Raw genomic sequence first — 23,595 nt, 5'->3', positions numbered from 1 at the left:
TCGTGATGCAAATGGAAATGCGCCCAGAACGCAAGAAATAAAGCTGGCGAAAACCATCATCCAGTGGCCGGCAACCCCTTCGGATATAAACGTCGAGTTTGAAAAGCGATTCGCGAGCTTTCATCGAAAGTTAAATATAAAAGTACAGAAAACAACTGAAAAGTTCGAAAGTTTTCGAGATTATTGCAAAACTCAGGGTAAAATATAGAAAAGGTATGTTGAATATGATAATTAAGCGATTTTGGGTTGATTTTGAGTTAGTCAGAGATATGAAATTTCTGTGGTGTTCTTAAAAAATTTTGCATTTAATGCGTCTGTCACGGAATCTTTTTATTCCATCATGTATGATTTAATTGAGAGATTTTTTAATTCAGCCAGATTCTTCACACTTGAGAAGCTACGAGTAATTGGATTCCTATAAAATCCAATTTAGGCTCGCAGCAAAACAATCCATACTGATATGATCCAGGAATATTCTAATATTCAATACATCGCGTCCAGGACTTGAAGCGCACCCTTAATATCATAAAAGAAAATCAACTATAGAAATTTCCAGAATATTAAAAAAGTCATAAAAGTATATTAAAATAAATTAAAAAGCAAAATTTTCATTTCAACTGCACCTAATATCTCAAATTTTATTATCATCGATCTCTATTGGAGAATAATAGGAGATGACGGAATAAAACCGTTCAGTTACACAACAGTAGAGAAATATGATCCAGTAGTTAAAATTCCCATAAACAGTTATTTTATGATGCCCGATCTTCACAATATTTCACCTATAAGGTATGATTTTCCAGGACATCTCTATTAGTTAATCCGATTGTTTCAAAGGTTTCATCTATGATGCATAACTGAAAGCAAGGATTTCTCTATTAGTAAGTTGCCTGTAATGTGCGGGCTGCTTTGTATAATTATAATTGCATTAGGCGTGGTAATTGGCCTTAGTGCTGGTTTTTATTATAATTTGATCGATTTGATATTTGGCAGTAAGTATTTTGCTAGTAAACTCCTTATCGTCGATTTTGATTCCTTACAGTGGAAGATATATTATTTTGTTTCATCTCCTGTTAGTAAAACTGACGAAAATTGGCGATAACTTTCGATCTATTATCAGTGGTAATTGCATAAGTGATTATCAAAGTTATCGATAAATTTGCATGTTAATTTGTTTTCTAAAAGCTGTATGGATTTTCATTCGTCAATTATCTAGTGTGTAATTATCGATAACTAGGGGCAAATTACCACTGTAACTTTTCGATTATCCTAATTCCCAAAGGGACAGTTTGACATAGAATGGAAATTTAGAGGAAACAGCATAAGTACATCAAACTGATTGAGCATTGAAAATATTTCATGTTTTATGAGAAAGACTCTTTTAACAAATTATGAAAATGAACAAATGCAGCTTTCAAAAAATACTTCACATATACATTCTTTAGCCCATCAAAAACTGACTATTTATTAGGTTTTCAAGGCAACCTAAAAAATTCCCGAAAAGGTTTCACGTTTCAGTAAAATTAATAAATGGAAATTTTCCTGATCTTTCAGTATTAAATCTCTTTAGACGTCATACGTCAAATTATTAAATTAATTACACGTCATACGTCAAATTATTAAATTCGTTATGCGTCATATGTCAAATTATCAAGTTTCCCATACATCATACCTGAAAAATCAAATTATCACAATGAAATCCTTCAAATTTAGTTAATAAAGTTGTTAAAAACTGAAAATATGAGATATTTTTTAATAATTTATGTGGCTTCTGTACCTAAAATTGGAAATTGCCCCTTTATTTCACAAGAGAAATTTACGTTTTAATGAGCACGGAGTTATTAGGATTCTTTTGAAATGTTTAAATAACGCGTGTTAAAAAAGGGGTGTTACTAATTCATATGCTTAACAGATCTATTACTGAAAATTACTGTCTCGTGAAAAATAGTGAAAACGTACCCGTGATACGAATTTAATCAATGGACCGTCCTAGGTCCCCTGTCTATGACAGTCCATTGATTAAATCTTGTAAATTACCACGCTTTATGCAATTCCGCACTTTCCAGTTAGAAGTAGTAATTGAAAAGAGTTTTGAATACTTGTCGATATAAGGCATTATGATATCACAAGATAGAGAATAATATTCTTCAAATTTTTTCAAATATCGCTACGATTGTTTTCAGATATTGGTCCCATGAGAAACGAAGGACTAATTTAGGCACATAATCACAGAAATTAATGAACTGGAGAAGAAAAGTATGTAAACTGCTATTAAGAGAATAAAACTAGAAATTAAAACACAAAAATAGAACTAGAAAACAAATAAAAAATAATTATTAGTATTGTCTGATAATCATGAAATATATGTAATTTGAAATCTTGATGATTAATTTGAGAACCTAAGGTATCTAATCTGAGGAGTACACCTGCGCCTAAGGAGTTCATTGTATATTTTCAAATTGTTAATGAATAACTAGGGGAGAATCTTAGCAGAGCCTTTTTTATTTAAGGCCTCAGAAACTCTCGAAATTCTCTTCATTCCGGAAGATTTAATTACGTTTACAGAAAAAGTTGAGAAATTACTTTTTTACAGTTTCCAGGCAGTTAATGATTTTGAGCCTAATAACATCACAGTAGATGTATTTAGTTGATTTAGTACTGCAGAAAATCCATGTTATTAACATATAATAAGAATAAACAATAATAAGAAAATAAAAAGAAAAAATAAGAAATAAGAATAAATAATAATAAAAAAATAACATAAGAAAAATAAACATTAAAAATATATAATTATGTAGGAAAAAATATTAAAATCGAAAAATCACATAAAAAACACGGCGTTCCATTTTTTCCGTTTTATTTGATGAACTTCAAAACACTTAATAAATGAAAATTTTGGCTTTTCAAAAAAGAAATCCCTACATGACATAGAAAGTGAAGACCCTGCATCAGTCGGAACCGTACCATCAAAGGCTTGTACTAGATGGGACATTCATTTCGCTTCGATCTTTATCCGATCGCCCTTATGGCAGTTGAGAGCGAAACGAAAATATTTTCCATTTGACCACGACTTAAGTAAAAAATAGTATTTCTAATGTTGTTTCCACTAATTCTTGCCTCCACAATTAATGGAAAATTAATAGAATAAATGCCACATATCCTACTTAACTTGTTTTCTAACAGAATGGACTGCGATGAGTTCCGCTGCCGTGGAAAAGAAATGATAGAGTACATCTGTACCTACCTCCAAAGAATTGATACTAGAAGAGTAACACCAAGTATCGAGCCTGGTTACTTGCGAAAGCTTATTCCAGAAAATGCTCCTGTAGATCCTGAAGATTGGGACAGTATCATGGCAGATGTGGAATCCAAAATAATGCCTGGAGTAACTCATTGGCAGCATCCCAGGCAAGACTTACTCCTCAAAATGGATAATATTGAAAAATAATGGATAAATATTTATTATCAGGTTTCACGCATATTTTCCAAGTGGAAATTCTTTTCCATCCATATTAGGAGACATGCTATCTGATGCGATTGGTTGCATTGGCTTTTCTTGGGCTGCTAGTCCTGCTTGCACAGAATTGGAAACCATTGTTCTGGACTGGCTTGGTAAGACCAATTTTCAAGTGAACTGCTGGACAAATCAACTGCATACCTATTGTGCCAAATGTCACTTTTTAGCCCAAATTTCAAGATGTAAATTCGAAAACCGAAAAGCATTTTGGCGTTTTTCGATAGGTTACTTCATCGGTATTCGCTTTGAAGCGTAGGAGGTTAGTTCAGGTTAGTTCAGATTTCCCGCTCATGAGAAGTAATGCTCTGTGGTGGTTTCTGGTGGGTGGATAAGGAGACCCGAGGTGTCTTAGGGGGTTGGTACCTGGGACGACTTTGCCCACGACGCATTTGGCCCCAACAAGGCCGGGTGTGGCGGGGGGGAGAGTGCCCGGGGCAAGTCCACCACTGCCTGGTCGCCAGAAGACCCGACCGGGTATCTTAGGAAGATTTCACCTCGTGCAAAAAAAGATTAGTTCAGGTTAGTAATTAAATTAACATTGCGCTGTTGATTTTACCAGCAGTTTGGGCAAAACAAATATCCAACAGTTCCTTTGGTAGGTAAGGCCATTGGCTTGCCTAATCAATTCCTAGCTTTCAAGGAGGGCAGCAGAGGTGGTGGTGTCATACAGGTGAACATTCAAAATTTACTCAAATTTTGACCCCAAAGAGAACGTTTTCAGACTTCTGCAAGCGAGTGTATCTTAGTGTCGATGCTAGCTGCCAGAGCCCAAGCTCTAAAGCGTCTCAAACAACAACACCCATTCGTCGAAGAAGGTGTTTTATTATCAAAACTTATGGCTTATTGTTCAAAAGAAGCTCATTCTTGCGTGGAAAAGGCAGCCATGATTTGTTTCGTGAAGCTAAGAATACTCGAGCCCGATGAAAAGTCGTCTTTAAGAGGCAAAACTTTAATGATGGTAAGTGAAATGCTCTCAGTCATATTTAGGAATCAAAACGTGTCCGTAGAACTGAAATTCAGAATGTCCGAGTTCTTGTCTAATGAAAGTAAGTGTTTTTTTGTTGGAGAATTTATATTAAAAGAGCTGGGCCGTAAAAAACGGGAGATGCTCTCCAGGGGTTTTCCTTGTCTTCATTTAAGGTAATCACGTAATGTTTGTGACTGACCTTCATATCCGGGGTGTTGTGATTTTGTTTTTACCGGGTGATTAATCACCTGGGAAGAAACTGATTAAAGCTGAAACACCACAATAAAAATTGCATAATAAGGAAGATATATTTTTGCAAATAATTTATCGATTAATAATCAATACAGGGTGAGGCATGAGAAACTATACATACGTCTATCAGGGAACAAGACCACTAAGCGAAATATCAAATGAGCATTAAAAAGTTGCTCACATTTTTTATTGTTATTATACAGGAAGTTTTAGATATTTTATCGAAAAATGGTTTTGGCTGTAACTTTGTAATGCCAGTTTGCTTTTTTTCATTTTTTGGTGAAAAGGTACACTGTTGTGTATGAATAATACAATGTATTCAGAGTTCAAAAATCCAGAACCGTCTTCAAAAAATTTCGTATGTTTTTTTCTGAGCCAAAAAATCACCCTGTATATGAATTTTCGAAAAAGCGCTATGTACGTTTGGTTTACGTACGTACGTGGTAGTACGTAGGTTAGATGAACTAATAGTTATTCCCAGTCAACAAATTTGTCACACTCTTCATTGCTTTGGAAAAAAACGAAGTTTACGAAAATGCTGCAGTTTTAGATACACCTCCATTCTTATTTTGAATTCCTTGCATTTCAAAATCAAATACTGCAATTAATAACAAAACGCAAGACTGCAATATTTAACAGAATCATAATGGAAAAAATTATTTGAAACACACATAATATTTCAAAGTTAAAATAACGAGAGAAAAAAACTTCTTTTTACTATTCTTGAAAAGTGACTCAAAAAACTTCCATAAAAATCAGATATTCTCTATTTACTATTACCAATTATGACCTATAAATTATAGATAGCGACGAAATTTTTGGGCTCTTCTTATTTTTTTTTAATATGTATTTTGATGTCCGTTTCAACTTACCCTAAGAATTATAATAAAAGTGTTTTACTATTTATTTGTTAGTTAAAATGCCACATAAATTCTCAAATGCCGAAGACGCGGACATTATTTTTATTTATGGGTTTTGTGATGGAAACGGGAGAGCTGCTGTCAGGGAATACAGAAGACGATACTCGGGAAGAAAAATTCCTAACCATCAGGCGTTTGCATAAGTTTTTAATTGCGTTAAGCAGGATGCTGCATTTCCTAAAGTAAGATCAGTGAGGCACTTTAATCTTGAATTTGAAGAGGACATTCTAGCTTCTGTCGATAAGAACTCTAAAATAAGCACTAGAAAATTAAGCACGCAACTAAGGAATGTCAATCATGTAAGCAGGATTTTGAGGAAAAATCAGCTTAATCCTTGCCACATCCAATTGGTGCACAGATTATGTTCTGGGGATGAAATTCATCGTTTACGATTTTGTAGATGGGTCCAAAATAATAGACCGGCTTTGTACCGAACCCTGTTCACAAACGAAGCTCAATTTACGAGGGATGATGTGAACAATTCACGTAATTCACACATATGGTCTGAAGAAAATAATCGTGCAGTTCGAGAGTGTTGTCCGCAGAACCGATTTTCCGTAAATGTCTGGATTAGAATCATAAATGATTAATTAATAGGATCCCATTTCTTTGATGGTCCTTTAAGAGGACCTAATTACTTAGATTTTTTACGAAATGTATTACCCAACCTGCTGGCAACGCGGGAATCCGAAAATTGTATTTTTAACAAGATGGTGCATCACCACATTATTCAGGGGCTGTACGACGCCATTTAGACGCCACTTACAAAAACAGATGAATAGGACGGGGAGGTCCTATTCCACGGCCACCGAGGTCATTGGATTTCAATCCTCTTGATTATTTTGTTGGGGGTCATTTAAAAGAACTAGTTTATGCAGAAAATGTAGGCACGTGGCAAAAATTGTTTGATAGAATTATTAACTGTTCAAATGATATTAGAAATAATCTCATGGCAATTAAAAAAATCAATCACGCAATTAACTGTCCGACAAGTTAAAAATATAAGATTCAAAGGTTTCCATTTTGAAACTAGTTTTAAGTAATAATTGGTAATATTAAATAGCGAATTTTTCATTTTTTATATAAGTTTTTTAGTTACTTTCTAACAGTTGTAAAAATAAGTTTTCTTTTGCTTTTCTATCGTTATTTTTAGTTCAAAATGTTATGTATGTCTTAAATATTTTTTTCCATTATGATCCCATTCCAAATATTGCAGAGTATTACGTTTTGTTATTAATTATGATATTTAATTTTGAAATACAGTGTGTTCAAGATAAGAATGGTAGGTATATCGAAATATCCAAAATTATAGCATTTTCGTAAACTTAATTTTTTTCCAAAGCAATGAAGAGCGTGACAAATTTATTGATTGGGAATAATTATTAGATTACCTAACCTTTAACAAATGTGCATGCCGCTTTTTTAAAAATTCGTATACAGGGTGATTTTTTTTGGTCTGAAAAAAACCTACTAAAGTCTTTAAAGGCGGTAGCGAATTTTTTTAAGTCTGAATACATTATCTTAATCATATACAACAGTACATTCTTTTACTAGAAATAAAAAAAAAAGCAAACTCGTATTACAAAGTTATAGCCAAAACCGTTTTTCGACAAAATGTGTAAAACGTCCTGTATAATAACAATAAAAAAATGCAAGCAACTTTTTAATGCTTACTTTATATTCCTCCTAATAATCTTGTTCTATGATAAAAATATGGACAGTTTCTCATTACTCACTCTGCATAATAAGTTAATAGTTTTTCGTATACCGTGTAGCTCTAAATTAACCCTCGCCCCCTCCCCTGGCCGATTTTTTAAAATTGGATCAAGTGTTACCTCAAATTAAAGGTATTTCAAAATTATATTTAATGATGTAATGTGATTTGAAATCGATCAATTACTTTTTGAGAAAAAGAGCTATAAATAGACAAAAAATAAACATCGTGAAAATGCAACACAAATCAGTTTTCGGCAATTTTTATAAAATGTCAGAAGTTATGTAGCCATCTACCAGGTATACCGGTATGAAATGAGCGTCAGGATATAAATGTCTCGATATAGGGCTTTTGTTGTAAACAAACCTTTTTTTTTTGTTTACTTGGTTGGTATACAAACTGACAAACATATTTAGTACAAATCAAGTCCTTGAACAAATAACACTATATTATTTCATTGTGCCAAAAATGTCGAATTTTGTACCACAAAATGATGATTTGCGGAAAGCATTAATTTTTTGCTTTCATTTGAAGAAAAGTGCTGCAGAGTCGCATCGAATGCTTGTCGAGGCATATGGTGATTATGCTTTATCAGAAGCAACATGCAAAAGATGGTTTCAACGATTCACAAATAACAATTTTGATATGCAAAATGTAGAACGTGGCAGACCACCAAAAAAGTTTGAAGACGCCGAACTGCAATCAATATTGGATGAAGATGACACTTTAAGTCAAAAGCAAATGTTAAATGTTGCACAACAAACAATTTCTGATCGTTTAAAAGCTATGGGAAAGATCCAAAAATGTGGAAAATGGGTGCCGCATGAATTGAGTGAAAGACAAATGGAGAACCGAAAAAACACCAGTGAAGTTTTGCTTCAAAGGCACGAAAGAAAATCAGTTTTGCATCGAATTGTTACTGGAGATGAAAAATGGATTTATTTTCAAAATCCTAAACGGAAAAAATCATGGGTTGATCCGGGACAACCATCAACATCGACTGTAAAACCTGATCGATTCGGCAAGAAGGCAATGCTGTGTTTTGGTGGGATCAGAAAGGTGTGGTGCACCACGAGCTTTTAAAACCTTGTGAAACCGTTAATACTGTTCGCTACCGACAACAATTGATTAATTTAAACAATGCGTTGATCGAAAAACGATCAGAATGGGCCAGAAGACACGGGAAGGTAATTTTGCTCCATGACAATGCATCTCCACACAAAGCAACACCGGTTCAGGATACCATCAAAACACTTGGCTGGGAGTTGCTACCTCATCCACCGTATTCACCAGACTTGGCTCCTTCGGACTACCATTTGTTTTCATCGATGGGACACGCATTGGCTGAGCAGCACTTCGATTCCTACGAAGAAGTATAAAATTGGGTGTCTAATTGGTTTGATGCCAAAGAGGCACATTTCTATTGGCGTGGTATCCATAAATTGCCAGAAAGGTGGTCAAAATGTGTAGAAAACAATGGTCAATATTTTGAATAAATTTGATTTTTCTTTCCTTGTTAAAATTGGTGTTTTATTTTCACAAAATAGCGCTCATTTCATACCGGTAGACCTGGTATATCGTCATGGGGCCATCTGCGTTATCCTGTGGTCATCTGCATTTCATCCAATCCTATTCTATTGTATTATCCCGTGCAAAGTCGCCTCAAGCGATGGACCAGTGGAACCCATTAGGACCACAAAATAAAACTGCCTTTAACCATTGAAACTACATCATTCTTTCATCTCATTTTCATCTCATTTCACCTTATGATGTTCTACGAGCAGTGGCAAATTTGATCATTGTAAATTAGTTCTTTAATGCAATAGAAAGTGTTTTTAGTGCAATGAAAACGTCGAATTACAGAAGTTTGCAGATCTATTAACCAACAAACCTTCGCTAATGTAAGGCAGGAATTTGTTGACAGGTTACATTTTTGTCAGAAGCAAAATGGTGCCCATTTAGAACATTTAATCTAATTAATCTTCTATCAATAAATAATTTTTTTATTGTTTTTGTACTATGAAACTGAATTTGTATTGCATTTTTTACATTTATTTTTTTCTATTTATAGCTATTTTTTCTCAAAAGCTTAAATCACATTACACTTTAAATGTAGTTTCCAAATACTTTTAATTTCAGGTATCACTTGATCCATGTTTCAATTTAAAAAAATTTTTAAATTTGCCTTATTGGTGACGTAAGCAACATTTAGACAAATAAATAAACGTTAAAAGGTTGTATTTTTTGTCCTATTTAATACTGGTTTTGAATTTAAAAAAAAATTGTAAAAAAATTAACGGAGAGGGAGAAGGGACAATTTAGAGCCGCACTGTACATAAATTAGGCACTGGCTGGCTCTCCCTGTATACGAACGGACCATTGTTGTAGGCAATGGAAGAAGACGAAACAATGGGCCTCATACCATTTTTCGTATCAACCACCCTCGGAACTACTTCATGTTGCTCATTCGATAATCTTCCCGAAATCGGAGTAGTTTGCCAGAAGTTTCCTTCAGTGTGGCTTCATGTGGACGCAGCTTATGCCGGCAATGCATTTATTTGCCCCGAATTAAAGTACCTTCTGGATGGAGTAGAATTTGCAGACTCATTCAACACCAATCCTAATAAATGGCTTCTCACCAATTTTGACTGCTCTACCATGTGGGTAAGTTAAAGTGTCCAATAAGCGGAAATAAATAATTAATTTGAATAATACGAATATTTAACTGAAATGGTTTCAGGTCAGAGACAGAATCCGACTAACATCAGCCCTAGTTGTTGATCCCCTGTACCTTCAGCATGGTTACTCCGATGCTACCATAGACTACCGTCACTGGGGCGTTCCCCTTAGCAGGAGGTTCCGATCTTTGAAGCTGTGGTTTGTCTTGCGAAGCTATGGGATATCTGGATTGCAGAAATACATCAGATTACACATTCGATTAGCCAAGCGGTTTGAGAGTCTGGTTTTGAAGGATAAGAGGTTCGAGATTTGTAATGAAGTAACGGTGAGTTGGAGCTCTTTAGACCACTAGTTGATCACGATCTTTTTATTATCAAGCACAAAACGATTTAGAATAGAGTTTTTTAACAATCAGTAGCAGCGAGTCCATTAACAACAACTAATGTTCATTAACCAGCCTCGTAAAGACTGTTTGAAACGGTTTTGCGCCAAACCAAAGGGATTCCAATTTGGAATTTCATACCTTCTGTCTAATATTTTATAAACGTTAAAACATCAATCCCTTAATATTCTAAACAAATGAACAATATCAAAAAATTAAGAAAAAGAATGAAGAAAACCGCATTTTTAGCGTTTTACCAGGAGCTGCCTGTGCCTGTAAATAATTCGACACGCTGTGTGACGTCATGACGCTAGATTCCATGCAGGGTATCCCTTGATATCCTCGTTACTTTTGGCATATTGACTTTTGATTTAGTTGAAAATTAAAATCAAATTTAGAAACACTAAAAATCACAAACTTAAAACATCAATAACTTATACTTGTATTTGGAAGCTTGCAACACCCTGTCCTTACCGTTCTTCGGAATTCTCGGAGGCCAACTGAGGTTCAATCGCAATTTCTTTTTGTTGAGTTTTGGATAGTTGAGTTCTTACCAAAAACTGAGACATCATCAATTCTTGGTACTGCAGCTGATTTTGGAGGGATTGAGTTGCTTCTAGTGACAAAATCTAACAAGATGACAAATATATATTTATAAAGAATTATAAAGAGATAATAAAATTGTAAAAAATTACTTGCTGAACACCTTGCTCATGCAGTACTAAACTACCTTGTGCAGGAACCTTGAATGGTTTGTCTTTGCCTGGTCAATCGACTGGCCTGAACTAACATGATAGAGAATCTCTACGGCAGAATTACTATTTTTAAGACCAATTTCATATAGGCCGGTAGTGAGACAACTAGCTTACACCATTAAAGATTACTATCAATAATAAAATTACTAATCTTACTTGAGTTTGGGAAACGACAGTGCAATCTTACCAATAGCATTTTGATTCAATGGTTTAGAATTAGTTATGCCAAAAAAATGATTAAAAATAAATTTAACGTTTTTATGTACTTTTTACTCCCTAGCGCGCGTAAAAGTGCAATTGTACGTTCGAAAATGTAGACGAAAAGTAGTATTTGTGGGCGGACCTACAAAAAGAAATTTTTCCCAGATTCAAAATTCCTAAATTCCCAAAGAAACCATAATTCATTACATAAACTCATTTTATTATTTTTAGTTAGGACTAGTTTGCTTTCGACTGAAGGGACCTGACAAATTAAACGAGAAACTCTTGAGTAACATAAATGCTTCTGGAAAGTTACATATGGTGCCAGCCAACGTGAATGATAAATACGTTATAAGGTTTTGTGTCGTTTCCCATGAAGCCGCCGAAAATGATATAGGTATTAGCGAAATAATTAATTTTCTAATTAATATGTCAAGACGAGTCAAATTTCGTCTTAGATCATGCATGGGAAGTCATCTGTGAATTCGCTGAAGACCTCCTGGAGATGCAAGCGGCCGAGAAGGAGCAGGTAAAAATAGAGATAAAATATTTTAAGTTAGATCTCATATATATTCAAATGGGTCAAACACGTGCTTATGTGGGCGTCTGCTTGATTAATGGACCCTGATGAGATTAAATAATTTTTAGCTAAAAAATAGTGCATTTATTTCATTGTATCAAGTGAAAATGTGACTCAGACATCTATGCTGAAGACACTAATCGATTAAGAATTTTTGTAGGCGTAATTTGGTTAACGCGATCGTATAGGAAGGCCAACAGCCTTTTTGAATTCAGGGACCAATACTATGTATTGTAAATAATCTAAGATATTTGAATCATATGCTAGAAATATTTTTGCAATTATGCTGCTTTCTAATATTTAGTTCCGTGTCACGACAACCGCTCGCTGCGTTCATTGATAAATTTGGTTGAACTTGATTATTTCAATTTATTTTTTTCCATTCATTTCAAATGGATGAAAGTCAGATACGATGTCGAAAATTGCTCAACGCGTCCCGAGCTTATCATATTTTTCTTTAAATTGTGATATGCAAAATTCGAATAGCCTGGAAATACTCTGTAAGAGTTATGCGTCGAAGAATTTTTATCAAAAAAAACGAGCTCTTTTTGCCGGCTTTTCAGTAGTTTTTTTAAAGAAATGTAGGAAACATGCGTAAATACCCCCATGAATTAGTCAAGAAGTGGGCCTATCCGATACGATCTCATTTAAGAAAATCGGATGAACCACTTTCAAAATTTCGAGTTTCAAATTTGGTATTAAAATTCTTTTCGTACGTTTGGCGAGCAGTTTATTTGTGTGATAACACTTTAGGGGCAAAATAATGAATGACTCTAAATTCAAGTAATTAAATACTGAATTACAAGAAAAAATACCGCAGTGTGTTCAAACTTATGCAGATTTCTGATATTTCAAATCGCAGTTTGTTTTCAGTTTGCTCGTAATAACTTAAACTATGTGGCGTAATAATAAACGATTTACCATCTTTGTTAGTATTTGAACGGCTTTAAAAAATATGCATGCCACAAATTTCCCAATAAAAAATAGGCGCGATTTCTGAGAAAACGATGAAACAACGGGTCTCACACATCTCAGTGTCAAGGGTATCCCATATATTCTACATTCAACATGGGGATCTCGAAAACCATAAGAGTTGTATAAATGGAAGCAAAGTTTGGTTTTTAGGAGAGCAGTACGTTTTAAGCTTAAGTAAAAACAGCTAATTACTTTTGAAACTATTCAGAAAAATAAAAAAAATAAAATTGAATGTTTATTTTTGTCGACTTTTTTATATTCAAATTTCATTATGTTCAAAAACTATTAGCACTTCTTTAGCGAGAATATTATCTTGTTCAAGAAAATAATTCTCCTTTTCAGATTTGACATGTCGTTTTTTAAGTACTCACTGTAACATTATTTTTTCAAATGCGGACCTGCATTTCCTTTTCTATTTTCGAGTAACTTTCGACTTATTAAAACTGCTGGTGCCACATTTGTCGATGTTAAATATCCTCCTGTTATGATTCAATGTCAATACCTACCATTCCGTTTTTAAGAAAAATTAAGAGAAGTTTTACCACGTGGATTTTTCAACAAAAAAACAGGCCCCTATTAAAAAAATAAATTGATGTGGGGTCTAAGTATCTTAAAAGTAAAATATTATATCTGGCAAACAAATTTATTTTCGTGAAGAGGATAGAACAGTATCCAAAGACAGTGCTAACAGTTTTAAAAATAATTACATATTATGTATACAATATTCGGGTGGTCGAAAAAGTATGTCTAACTAAGCTTGAGCTTTGTTAAATGGGACATCCATTATATTATTATTTTCTTCCATGGGGTTCGTATTATTTCCTTTAATAGAGTTTTCTTGCAAATAACGAATATAATATGTTCCATAAAAATATTTCCAATGTTCTATCTGTTCTTTATCTAATTCATTATCCTTATGGAACAAATAACCCTCATTGACGAGAAAACTGTTAGAAGCGATTTATTTTGAAAATCAAGAAAAAGGGCCCCACCGAGGAAAAGAACAATATACAGGGTGTTCCATTTAAAAACGCAAAGGTTTGACCTGCTACAGTTTTTGGGACTCAAGAAACGCACGCCCCCTTAATTTTTTTTAGGTATACATATACGATCAAATCTTTTCATGTATACAGGGTGTCACATAAAAGTATGAAAAAAATATGTTTTTTTAAGTGGGATTTCGTGTAAATTATCATTGCTCTGTGATATATGGGTGATTCTATAGAATTACAATAAAGCATGTCCTATTTATTTTTTCAACGGTTTTTAAAATAATGAAGCGTTAAGTTTCCTACTTTTCACAGTTTAAGGATCTATAATTTCTAAATTATTTAAAATTGAGAAAAACGATTTGTACTTTTCTGTCTTAGCTTCACCAAATCAATTAAATGGCATGACAAATAAAAAATTTTATATTTTTTAAGTTTTTAAAAATATTTTAAGAAAGTGTAAACCGTTTTTTTTTCAATCTCAACTACTTCGCAAATTGTGGCTCCCGAAAATGTGAAAAATGGGAAGTTTTATTTTTATCTCTTGTATTATTTATCGCAGTTGTCCAGTTAGTTGCCAAAGAATTAGAGGAACCATCATACTGTAACCATAATTTATGGCAACCTAAAGACGCACTCAAATAAAATTTAACGTAATAAAAACAAGAAACACACTTCCTTCAACAAACATTTATACATGTCAAGACTTCTATTTCCCTCTAAGTTCGTCACACATAATTCTGAAAATAAGTCCATCAAAAAAGGACCGATCCCATTGAAAATAAATATTAGCTAAGGCCGATCCCAAATTAGCAACTACCTACGGATAAGAATTTATATAGATATATGGCATAGTTTTATGGCACCTACATGATACATTTACGTTTAGGCAGCATCCTCGACCTAGAACAACACAGGATTTAGCATATTAACATATAAATACGACGAACCGTACCTGACAAACTCAAGATATTATTGTCAAGGATGAAAGAAACTTCCTGAAGGATCTCTAATATTGTCTAAGGCAATGATGGGGAAGAATATGATTCATCAAAGCAAATTACTAAAAATCCTTATTTCTGCCGGCTCGATGTTGATGGAATTTCTAATTTATATGTACTTATTAATGCTGAACTAGTGTACTTAAGAAGATCGATTTAACTCGGTCTAACAAAAATATGAAATGTTTATATGTTCAGTAATTCAGTATTATGTTTAAAACAAACAAATTATATTTTAAAACAACGCAGTTCAAAGGAAATTTAATTTGAAGCAACAGGCTAATGCGTTAATGGATTTTATGGTTGCTCATATCATTATAATAATTTGAACGGGTGTGGAAAATACTCTAAGCCAAATTCTGAAAATGCTCAAGTGGTTATAAGTCCTTGGACAATGGTCAACGATAAACGCAAACAAAATAAAATCTCTAGGAATTAAACGTTCGTCTAGAAACAAAAGACTCTTAAAACTGGTATTCATATTTCATTTGTATACATACTGCATATGACTATACTTGAAAATGATCTCCTGGAGAACTGTTTATGGCCTATATTCGTCTATTCAAAATCGCTATTGTTTGCTTAAAATAGACAATCTTGGTAAATATCTGACAGAAATGAGAACGTTACATTTCAGTTTTACTTGGCAGTTTACAGTACAGAGAAAAATCTAACAGAAATAAGGGATATGATAAATATATAGCTGTATAAGGACACTGCAATCTATGTTGGAAGAATACTACAACTGCCATATACGGCTTTTCTGAGAATAATAAATGTTTTTTTATTGATTGCTTTCAAAAATATAGCATAATATTGGACGAGCGTATAATGAAGGCTATCATAGCGGTGATACTCATTATATGCCAATACAATACTTTCTTTGTTCGCGGCTAAGCATCCGTATTTTTCTACAAATTTACTTTTTTTTAATAATTCCAATATAAGAAGCTGTTATTGTTTATCTTTTAACGCCAAATCTCAGTGCAAAAACGGGTCACAATTAAACTAGCTTATTTAGGAAAAAGTTCTCCAGCTATTCTCTTTCCGTAAATCGGGGAAAAAAATAAAAAAGAAATTCGGAAATTTCATTTGCTTCGAAATAACTGAAAAATCACACATAACTTTGTACACTGTGAAACAACTCTCTTGAATGAGCAAGTTTTCTCCCATTTATGCTGGACATCCAGAGATTGAATACACTGTATATGTCCCTGGAAAAATAGACGATGCCTCGTTGGCATAAAACTTATTTATCTACTTATAATTTTTCAGGAACTTCACGACGAAGTGTACGAACTCCTGGAACGGAAGAAAAAACAAACTTTGGCACAGAAACGAAGTTTCTTTGTAAGAATGGTCAGCGATCCCAAAATCTACAACCCCTCTATTGCTAAAGCTTTACCATCTACAAGAAGACACTTGACTCAGCCTTCCGCAGAATCGCTAGACAATCACATCACGGTCCAACCACCCACGTAAGTTACACGTTACTCATTTTAAAGTTCAAGTTAAAAATACCACTGCATGCATACCATCAGTGTAACATACTTTCTTTATGATAATGCGAATGATCAAGAGTTCAACATACATATTATTTTAAAATATCGTATATATAGCACGAGTATTCGAAATTCAAAGGCCTTGTTGCATACTATAAAGATATTGTTAAGTTTAGCCAACTACCGCGTGGTGAAAAGTATTGCGGTGGTTGTCCACCTACATGATTTAAAGGCTTTAACTCATATTGGAAGTAGGCAACGTTAAATCGATCTATGTATGGAGAGGCTAATATAGGTACTAAATTCAGGAACTAACAATGAATTTGATTTGACCTCTTCGGTGTGACATGCAGCATATAGGAAATTTAAAACGAGCACTGACGTGTAACAGTTCAAGATACGAGAATCAAATTTAACTCATATTGGTTAGAAATTAATAAATTTAATTTAAAATTATAATAGCTATTGATGCAACCAGTTAGGAAATGCTTAGTTTATGTAACGAGTAATAGTATTTCCTAATGAGTCTCATATGCGGTTTTTCCTAATTTTGCTGTCCGATGCAGAAATCACAAGAAAATGGTCAAATTTGGAAGTATCGAAGGTGCGCCATCCATAGTATCTGCAGAACTATAGCAACTAGTAATCGTTGCTGTTCCTAGTTCCATTTGTTAATTGAGTTGAGAAATGAAGTTACCCTTCTGCTTTTGTTATGTAAATAGTTGCGAAATGAGACCCCTTAAGTGAACGACTTTATACAGTGCCACTTAATTTATTAAAATTAGAAAAAAATGTAATTTTTTGCAATCCTTCTGAATTTTGGATGTCAAAATACAGTGTCATGCATAATAACTTTTTCCTCTGATATTTTAGGCAATCCCTGCATTCGTTTAAAAGGTAATTAGTTGCATAGAGCTAGATTAAACATACTTAGAACAGACTGACTAATCAAGATAAGTCCAAAACAACCTTTTGAACTCTAACACAATTTTTTCAATTATCGCTTACAATCCTAATAATTCGTCAAGGAACTTGATAAATCATCTGTACTACTTGGTTTAAATTATTTCATTTTTTATTATAGCAGAAAATGAAATAAATTTCGAAGTTCTGTATTTGCAGTACATGCACTGGACGTGGAATTAAAAAATTGACGAAAAGAAATGATACAATTACGTCGATGTACAGAGTGTCCTTAAATAGTTTGCACAACAGTCTTCCATAGATTTTTAAAGACGAAGTACGGTCATCTTGCCTTAATTCAAAAGTTAACGGTTTTCTAAACTCAAGACAAGTGGTTTTTTAGGTATTTTTTTAATATGTGTCACGTTTGGAGTTTTGAAGAGCAGCAAATTAAAATCCGTCTAGCCGTTGTCGGGGCTAAAATCTTTAAAGGAGTATAATTTTTTTGTTACCCAATACGAAATTAAGTAGTGAAAATATACACTTAGATCACATCATAAACGCAATCATACCTGGCTACCGTAAGAATCCTTGTTACCATCGACTTGAACAGTTGTGTAATAATATTACATTACGAGAATAATAACCAGCATGTTACGAATGAGAGGAAAGTTTGCAACTGAACTACATGCGAGGTTTTCTTCATTGATTTTTCTGCAGCTGGGTTAGAAAATGCGAGTAATATCAAAGGAATAAGAACTGTGCGGGCGGTTTGGTCATAAATTTATTTATTCTTAATAATTATGCCAATCTAATCTGCCAATGACTGCGTGAGTTTATTTCCTTTTCTTTCAGCCCTGATCTAAGTTAAATTCCTTATGTTCGAGCTCGGAGGAGCATTCTCTTAACACGAGGATCGTCAATCGTTCACAAGATATTCTATATTAAAATTTAAGTTAGTCCAAATTAAATTTTTCGAATTTCAAATGTCAATTTCAAAACGAATCACCATCGATATTTCGGTCCTTATAGAAAATATGTTAATATGCAAAAAAACATGTCGATATTACTTTCAAGAGAGATATTCCTTAACTCGGTATTCTATTTAACTGAATGAACCCTCTAGCGGGGATGAAAACCATCACTAAAATCTTAAATGAGAAGGGGGGTTGAGTTATACCTCATTTGAAAGATCTTTCAGTTACCTTTTCCAATGTACCTGTTTTTTTTATTGAGAGGTTTTCGAAAAATCATGTCCAAATCATAAACAAGCTTAGGTATCAACTGTATTGTAGAAAAATTGTTTATTAATGTTTTAAGTATTCAAAATGTTGTTCATTATTTTCTAAAAAGTAATAAAGTCTGTTTTCAAACTCCACTCTATCATTCACAAAAATTTCTACTTGAATTTTCCTACACGCAGCTGTAATTCTTCTCTTCAATTCTTCCAAATCTTGAGGTCGAGTGTTATAAACAATGGATTTAAGATGTTTCCAGAAAAAAAATCCAGAGATGTTAAATCGGGCGCTCGTGGTGGTCGGTCAATTAGTCCTCTTCAATCTATCCATTTGCCACGAAACCTATCATATAACCACTGTCTAACAGGAAGAAGATGATGCAGTGGAGTTCAATCTTGTTGAAAATGAAGATCTTTTTGTAAAACTCTATTACTATCTCTAGAAATAAAATTTACAATAATAAGTAATAATTTAATAAAAAACTTAAGAATTCCATCGTCCTTTCTTAATCGAACAGTCTTATTCTTACTGTTTTTTCTACATGTATAATATTTAAGTAACTGCGATTACAAATTCAAATAAACAAATAAAAACCACAACAATCATCTGTTGTTTATAAAACCCAACCTTAAGATTTGGAAAGATTGAAGAGAAGAATTACAGCTACGTGTAGGGAAATTCAAGTAGCGGCTTTTGTGTATATTAGAGTGGAATTTGAAAACAAACTTTATTACTGTTTAGAAAATAATGGGCAACATTTTGAATACTTAAAACATTAATAAATAATTTTTCTACTATGCAGTTGACACCTAAGCTTGTTTGAACACGACCTTTCGAAAACCTCTCAAAAAAAATCAGATACATTTGGAAAAGTAATTGAAAGACCTTTCAAATGAGGTACGATTCAACTCCCCTTCCCATTTAAGATTTTAGTGGTTGTTTCCGCCCCCGCCAGAGGGTGCATGAAATTTAATAGAAAACCGACTTAAAAAATGTCCCCTTGAAAATAAAATCAACGGGTTTTTACATATTTACATGTTTTCTGTAAGGACCGAAATATCGAGGGTAGTTCGGTTTCAAATTGACGCGCTATACAGGGTGTTTTTTAATAAGTGTCCGATATTTCACAGCATGATTCCTCGGGTATTTTTAAGATAAAAAGCCCATATAAGCATGGGTCCGTAAGGCCTTACTTATCGAGCTACAGGGTGTTAAAAATTAATTTTTATGTTTGTTTTTTCTGAGTAATTCTTGAAATAGTATCGAATTTGGACGAAACTTGGTGCTTAGGGGTTTTGTAACATGAGAAACTTAAATTTTATCTTAGTTTCACTCTTATATGTAGAGGGCGCTTTTTCGGTTTCTGGGGTTGTTCCCGTCCAATATGCACTCGAGAGGTGACTAGCTTTCCTAAAAGTTCCTGTTTCCCTTAATCGAACGAGAATTCTTGAAAACGTTTTAAAGTAGGAGTTGTGCGGTTTGGATAACCCTCTTGATATAAACGCTTGGTTTCATATGCGTCTCCACCAACAAGTCCGTATGTAAAATGGATGTCAGCAAACGCAGCATTGGTAAAGTTTACCATTTTTTGACAAACACTCATAATAATAGTGATCACTACTATCATTATTATTATTTATTACATAAAAACAAAACTGCGGAATAAACTTACTAGGCTACTTAATCCTTGTTTAAAATCACTTACTTACTTATGTAGCGCCCTTTACATGTAAGAGTGAAACTAAGATAAAATTTAAGTTTCTCATGTTACAAAATCCCTAAGTACCAAGTTTCGTCCAAATTCGATGCTATTTCAAAAATTACTTAGAAAAAACAAAAATAAAAATAAATTTTTAACACCCTGTAGCTCGATAAGTAAGGCCTTGCGGACCCATGCTTATATGGACTTTTTACCTTAAAAATACCCGAGAAATCGTCCTGTGAAATATCGGACACCTATTTAAAAACACCCTGTATAGTAAGAATGGATAATACTTGGTTATTTATACTTAAGCAAGGACGTATAAAAATAAACTAAATAGTAACAAAAATCACTTAGAGTAATCTTCAACGCAGAACACAGAATCAAAAAGAAATCGGCTAAATTAAGTACAATGATCAAACACCAATAACTTATCCTCGATTCAACCTTTCGTTGAAATCCGCCATTCCTTTTGGGCTCACGTCAAAAAAACTGTCATTCTTCAGCTATTGCGAAGAGGCATTTCAGTTACTGTTTATTTTCGACACAACACGCACTGCACTGGCCGGTCCCACGTCCGCCTCTGACTTTTTTCTTTTCAATCCAGGTATGTTTCTCGGTGAACGTGCGACTTGGGAGACCCGAACGTAAACGAGACGATATTCCCGGTAATGTCAAATAAAGTCGCCTTTTAAAAGTGTCATTTTTACCTGTTTTCACCTGGGACAATTCCGTACGAACACTCATTACGTTTCTATTTAATTAACCTTCAACTTCGCACAAACTTCTCCAAATATTTTTCACGTTTTCAGTTGAAATTTGATATTTTCCGAGAGCGAAACGGGAAGAAACGCGAAGACGTCATTAATACTGACAACTGAAGCGTTATTGTTTTGTTTCCAAAGCATTCTTGGAAATTTTGGATTTTCGAAAAATGTTCGTTAATTAAGCATTTAATCATCTAATATGGCATTAAATTATGTTGATAAGAAGCTTGAAGCAATAAATCACGGAACAGAGCGAGATTTCAAAATTCCCAACGAGTTTTCGCAAAGTTCCTTGAGTCCTCCTAATGAGGAAAGCAAAAATAAATATAGACTCCAACACCTACAATCTCAGTTGTTTATTTAGATCTAGAACTCACCAGTTCTCTCATGATTCATAGATTAGAGGCCATTAAGAACACCTGTAGTCAAAAGCTGTAAATTGATTCGCTTTGAATTGTGGAAGTTTAAATAACACCTAGGACCTTCCTTTCAGACCTCTAAATATTATTTCAATATTTAGATAACTCTAGCCTTCTGTAAAGGTCATTTGCCGTGATTATTCAAACTTCCAAGAAATTTTATTGCACCATTATTTACCTACTACGGTCCAGATCATAAACTTGATGAATTAACTTTATGGGACTCTTATTTTCAGGAGCGCCTCCTGGATTAGTTGGCCTCTGGCATTCCTCTTTCAAGGCATTACAGAAGAGGGGTCCGGCAGCAATGTTCCGATTCGGTAAGATTTTAATTACCACAGGGAGTTAATGGTATAAGTGCCAATTTCAATTTTGAGGCTAAAGCAAATATCTCAACGGTGTTTAGCTATAATCTCGTAAATTAGAAGGCAAATTAAAATGAGGTGAAAATGATCCGAATGGTGCTAGAAATGATTTCCTGGTTTGCCTTCTTCTGGAAATTACCCAGAAGCGGATTAATTGATTTAATTAACCAATTAAATGTAATCGGGGATTTTCGATGTGGTTTATTTATTCGTTTTTTGAGCTTCTGTAAATATTGTTTCATTAATGTAATTATTATGGAATAGTTTGACTAACTGAGATTCTGTGCAGCGAGAAAATATACAATTTCCTAATTTCAGAATTATTTAGAAGAGTTCCACGATCTGGAGTAACAAAATCCGGTTTTGCATCATTAGTCTATCCATTTTTCAACAGATTTCAGTCTAAATTATTTATATTGACAAAACATCAAAAATAATATAGATTTACTTGATAAAAACATCGCAAAATACATAATTAAAACGAAGGCGTCATCAATTAGTGACGTAGGGTTGATGATGTAAAATTGTGAATTAATGGGATCTGAATTATTTACCAACATACTGATTTATTTGGTATGGTAAGCCGTGAGCATTGCATAGCCCTGGGCTATTTTCCTTTATCGTCCGATGTAAATCAATAAGTTAAAATGAATAATATTTATTTAATGGTTTAACTCTCAAGTGTTAAAATGAATAATTGTTAGTAGCAAATGAGGAATTGTATGATGACTTTAATTCTCAAGCACTAAAACAACTTCTTCAGTTGGTACAGTTATGTTTGATGAATGCTACTGATTTCATTTTCGGTGCAACAGCAATTTCATTTAATTTTCAGTTTTCGCCATTTGGACACCAAAGTCCGTTTGAAGGCGTCGGGAAAAGGAGGAGCAATTTCCCCAAGACAATCGCCATCTCCCGAAAGAGACAACAAGTCGCCGAAGAGATCGCCAACATCGTCGAGGAAATCCTCTCTGATATCTTAAGTGACAAAGTAATTGAATTTCTGCCGATCTGTATGGCTTAAAAATGTGAATCTAAATGTGTTTCCGTTCCAGTGTTATGCAAAATAAATATGTGCATGTCTATATTGTTAAATAATACGTTAATCACCAAGTATATCATTATACCTTATAACGAGGACACCCAGGTTTTTCATTAACCATAGTGCGGATTTCTTGAATACAATTGAACCAATCAGGTTTGAAAAGAGTCAACAAATCGAGCCATGTTTCATTAAATCTCAGAATTTCCCATGTGGGTGTTGCGGACATCACGAAGTTTCGACGGGTAAAGACCTCAAGATAGGCCAATTCAAAGTACTTTTTTAAATCCATTAGAAAATCCGGTTTTGCTGAATGAATAGAGCAATATGCTACCTTTGTTATATTAGATTTTACTGAGAATTTTTAGTCATCAATAGTATCGAATGAGATACTAAATAAGAAGGTCACGTTTCGTCCCCATATTCCCCTAAAGCTAACAATATTCGACATACAGCGTGTCTACTTAAGTTGGGGGAGGGGGGGGGGGGGGGTATCATATGGGAAACTTTTTTATTGTTAATTTCGGAAAAAAGTTATTTTTCATACAAAGTTCTGCATAGACTTAAACCTAAAACGAAATAATTAGGCATTCCGTTTTCGGAGTCGTATACCAGCTTTCTTAAGGACATGAAATTTGCTCAAGAAACTTTTATCATTGTTAGTTTCAATATTGCACATTTATCTCTTGTTAATTGAAAACATGATAACTTTTCGTCTCTTAATT

At 33.7% G+C, this 23,595-nt stretch overlaps 1 protein-coding gene across 4 annotated transcripts; it reads left to right on the top strand.

Annotated features, from left to right (window-relative positions):
- The first annotated feature begins 52 nt into the window (after positions 1-52).
- LOC136418686 (aromatic-L-amino-acid decarboxylase-like) lies at positions 53-22,966 on the top strand. 4 transcript variants are annotated; one of them, XM_066404830.1, is made up of 13 exons: positions 53-213; positions 3,184-3,408; positions 3,470-3,612; positions 4,117-4,187; positions 4,239-4,475; positions 9,759-10,034; positions 10,111-10,374; positions 11,619-11,784; positions 11,846-11,916; positions 16,208-16,410; positions 17,308-17,331; positions 21,700-21,783; positions 22,664-22,966. In XM_066404830.1, the coding sequence occupies exons 2-13, from the start codon at positions 3,185-3,187 to the stop codon at positions 22,809-22,811; spliced, it is 1,911 nt and encodes a 636-aa protein (XP_066260927.1). In that variant the 5' UTR covers positions 53-213; position 3,184; the 3' UTR covers positions 22,812-22,966. The 4 variants fall into 4 exon arrangements, with proteins under 4 accessions (XP_066260927.1, XP_066260928.1, XP_066260924.1 ...); XM_066404831.1 differs by lacking the exon at positions 53-213 and adding an exon at positions 898-992; XM_066404827.1 differs by lacking the exon at positions 53-213 and having other exon boundaries at positions 3,121-3,408.
- The last annotated feature ends 629 nt before the right edge of the window (positions 22,967-23,595 follow it).

Source organism: Euwallacea similis, chromosome 36 (genome assembly GCF_039881205.1).
Source record: "Euwallacea similis isolate ESF13 chromosome 36, ESF131.1, whole genome shotgun sequence".
NCBI classification, from domain to species: domain Eukaryota; kingdom Metazoa; phylum Arthropoda; class Insecta; order Coleoptera; family Curculionidae; genus Euwallacea; species Euwallacea similis.
The sequence above is the reverse complement of the archived record's forward strand: the minus strand, read 5'-3'. Positions and strand labels throughout refer to the sequence as shown.